The sequence below is a fragment of the Anneissia japonica genome, unplaced genomic scaffold (assembly GCF_011630105.1).
Source record: "Anneissia japonica isolate Jap-2015-1 unplaced genomic scaffold, ASM1163010v1 scaffold1889_len2455224_cov183, whole genome shotgun sequence".
NCBI lineage: Eukaryota > Metazoa > Echinodermata > Crinoidea > Comatulida > Comatulidae > Anneissia > Anneissia japonica.
In genome coordinates this window covers 656,138-658,753 of record NW_022752980.1, presented here as the reverse complement: position 1 = coordinate 658,753, position 2,616 = coordinate 656,138, and the positions used below count along the sequence as shown (strand labels likewise).

Sequence of the window (2,616 nt, the reverse complement as noted above, 5' to 3'; positions counted from 1 at the left end):
ACCCAATCCTATATGGGCAGCTGAAATAAAACATGCTCTAAAACAAAATTCGTTAAATTGCTGGAAGGATGATATTAAAAGCAAACCTTCTATTGTAAAATATTCACTAATTAAAACGTCACGAAGTATGGAGGAGTACCTTCTTGATGGTACTGATTTTGAAGGAGCATCAATCAAATTTAAGCTCCGTTCAAATACCCTCCCTCTCCAACAGCGAACTAAAAATGTCCAATCACTAAACTTTCACCACGTTTGGGATAAATTTAACTCTTTAAATATTACAGAAAATGTGTGTTTTATTCTTGGCAATGAAAATGAATTATATAAAAAGGAAATTATTGTGGAAATTGATAAATTTAGCAAATCATTGTCTAAAAACCTGTGGAAAGGAAGGTCATTATTATTGCATACCTCTACCTCATAAGTAATCTTTTGTGTTGTTGTGGTTTGATTTTTTTTTATTATGTGCTTATCTGTATCTTAATAACGTAATAATTTGTTAACTTTAAAAATAGTATTAAAACAGTAATGTTGTTTTTTATTTAGTGGATTTTGCTTTAACACCAATACAGTACTGAATACTGTTATTGTATAATTGTTTTGTATAACTTTTAGTTTCTTTTAGTTTAATTGTTTTTCTTTCTCATTGAATGCACCGAAATGTTGTGTGCCACTGAAACAAAAGTGTATGTTCAGTTGAATAAATAAACTAAAAAAAAAAAAAAAGGAAAGAAAGAAAGAAAAAGAAAAAAGTGATAGCTCCCAGAATGCCTCAAATGTTATTTTCGGGCGTTTAGAACACAAAAATTTCACGGCGGCATGCACCCAGATCCCCTATGATAGTGTTGTCTCGATCGGCCCCCACCTCTTTTGGACATCTCTGAATCCGCCCCTGGCATCTATAGTCCAAAGACTGATTACTATATCTGGTAACTGGTAATATTGTGTTTTCTCAAAATTACTATCTTTATGCATATGCACAAATTGCATTCATAATGGCCCCAAAGCTGTGAGGAGAACAAAATGAAATTTAGTTGATCATTATCTTTATTCAACGATAAATGATGTCATCCATTAGTGAATAAAATATAAAATCATGGCATTTTAAAAATTTTTTCATTTCATTGACGACTAATATTATTATAAAGTTATGTCCTCACTATCAATTTTTTTGTTCATATTAGCTTGCATCCAAATATGGGCATAATCACAGTTACTTGTCACATGATATTTGACAGAGTGGACAAAGCTAATCAGGTGCAGGTAGTGCTTTTGTCATCTTTATAATAGGATTTTTTTCCCCAACAAACATCTCAACTAACACAGTATTAATTTTATGACAGGGCTATTGCTCTACAAGACTTGTATAGCAATGGTGGTGCCGTAATTCTATAGCGCCTTTACACAGTGAAAATAGTTTCAATGTTGTTAAAACCACTGAACAAAACTGCAATTTCACAAACGCGTACACCAAGGAAGGTGATTAGATTGCGTCGCCATCACACTGTGTACACGCAGGTATGCATCAATATGCTGGATTTCGATACATTTCATTAACTATGTGTTTGTCTGAATAAACCTCTCTGTTCTGCCTTAAAACTATAGCTCGTAGTCGTATTCTAAGCCTGTACCCGCCATCTTTTCTCGATAAATTTGATCGAAAGCTTCGCTTTGGGCAACAGTAAAGAAATTCTTCCAATCACCAACCGTTCCTATGAATATATAATCCATATCATGGTATTATTCGTAAACGATATTGATTCAACAGATATACCGGCAGGCCTATTTTGAATCAAATATTCACAAATAATAATTGAATTATTATTTGTAAATGTTTATTTTTCTTTCATGATAAAATGTCATTTTTTCAGAAAGGCTATTAAATTGTATTTGTCAAAAACATGGTCTAAATATGGTCATGATGACATCACATCATGAACACATAGGCACATCATAAATATATGGGCATACAACAGATTTTATTGACCAAGACAATATGATAATTTGCTCTTTTGAATCAATGAGGTCAAACAATAAGGTCAACTCTTCTGAGGATCCTTTGATAGACACCGACAAAATCACATATTTATAAACTAACCAAATGTATTTGTCACATAAAACATGATGGTGTAAACAGAGCTTTAGAAAAAAAAAATTATGACCAGTGTGAATGCACGTTTATCAGCATAGTGATATTATTATGAATATTATTAATAGTATAAATGGTCAGATATTTTTCTGAGTAGGCTAGTTAAGCATTCACAGCCAAACTGCAGCTTAAAAAGATGTTACGTATTTGTATATATAATTTATTAATTTATGTACTCCTACGGAGATGAAACAAAATTAAAACTAACTAACCTTTTCTCATGAATGGAATTTTGTCGGTGTCTATCAAAGGATCCTCAGAAGAGTTGACCTTATTGTTTGACCTCATTGATTCAAAAGAGCAGTGCTGAAGAAGCTCAGGCAACTTTCCGTCCGGAATCGTCCACCCAAGAAACGATGCAACTTTCTCAACAACTTCACTAAGATTCTAAATGAAGTCACATGGGTGAAAAATAATATTATAATAGACCTTTCCGCTAAGCCCCCCCCCCCCCCCCCCCCTTTGTA

At 33.0% G+C, this 2,616-nt stretch overlaps 1 protein-coding gene across 3 annotated transcripts in view; it reads right to left on the bottom strand.

Moving 5' to 3' along the window:
- Positions 1 to 1,024: 1,024 nt before the first annotated feature.
- LOC117122586 (sulfotransferase 1C2-like) overlaps positions 1,025 to 2,616 on the bottom strand; it is a 7,950-nt gene continuing 6,358 nt past the window's right edge. For all 3 annotated transcript variants that reach the window (XM_033268213.1, XM_033268212.1, XM_033268214.1), the window contains 2 exons: positions 2,362 to 2,536; positions 1,025 to 1,712 (listed from right to left, as the gene is read on the bottom strand). In XM_033268213.1, coding sequence (XP_033124104.1) covers positions 1,600 to 1,712; positions 2,362 to 2,536 — 288 coding nt within the window. In that variant the 3' untranslated portion in view covers positions 1,025 to 1,599. The remainder of the gene's footprint in view (positions 1,713 to 2,361; positions 2,537 to 2,616) is intronic.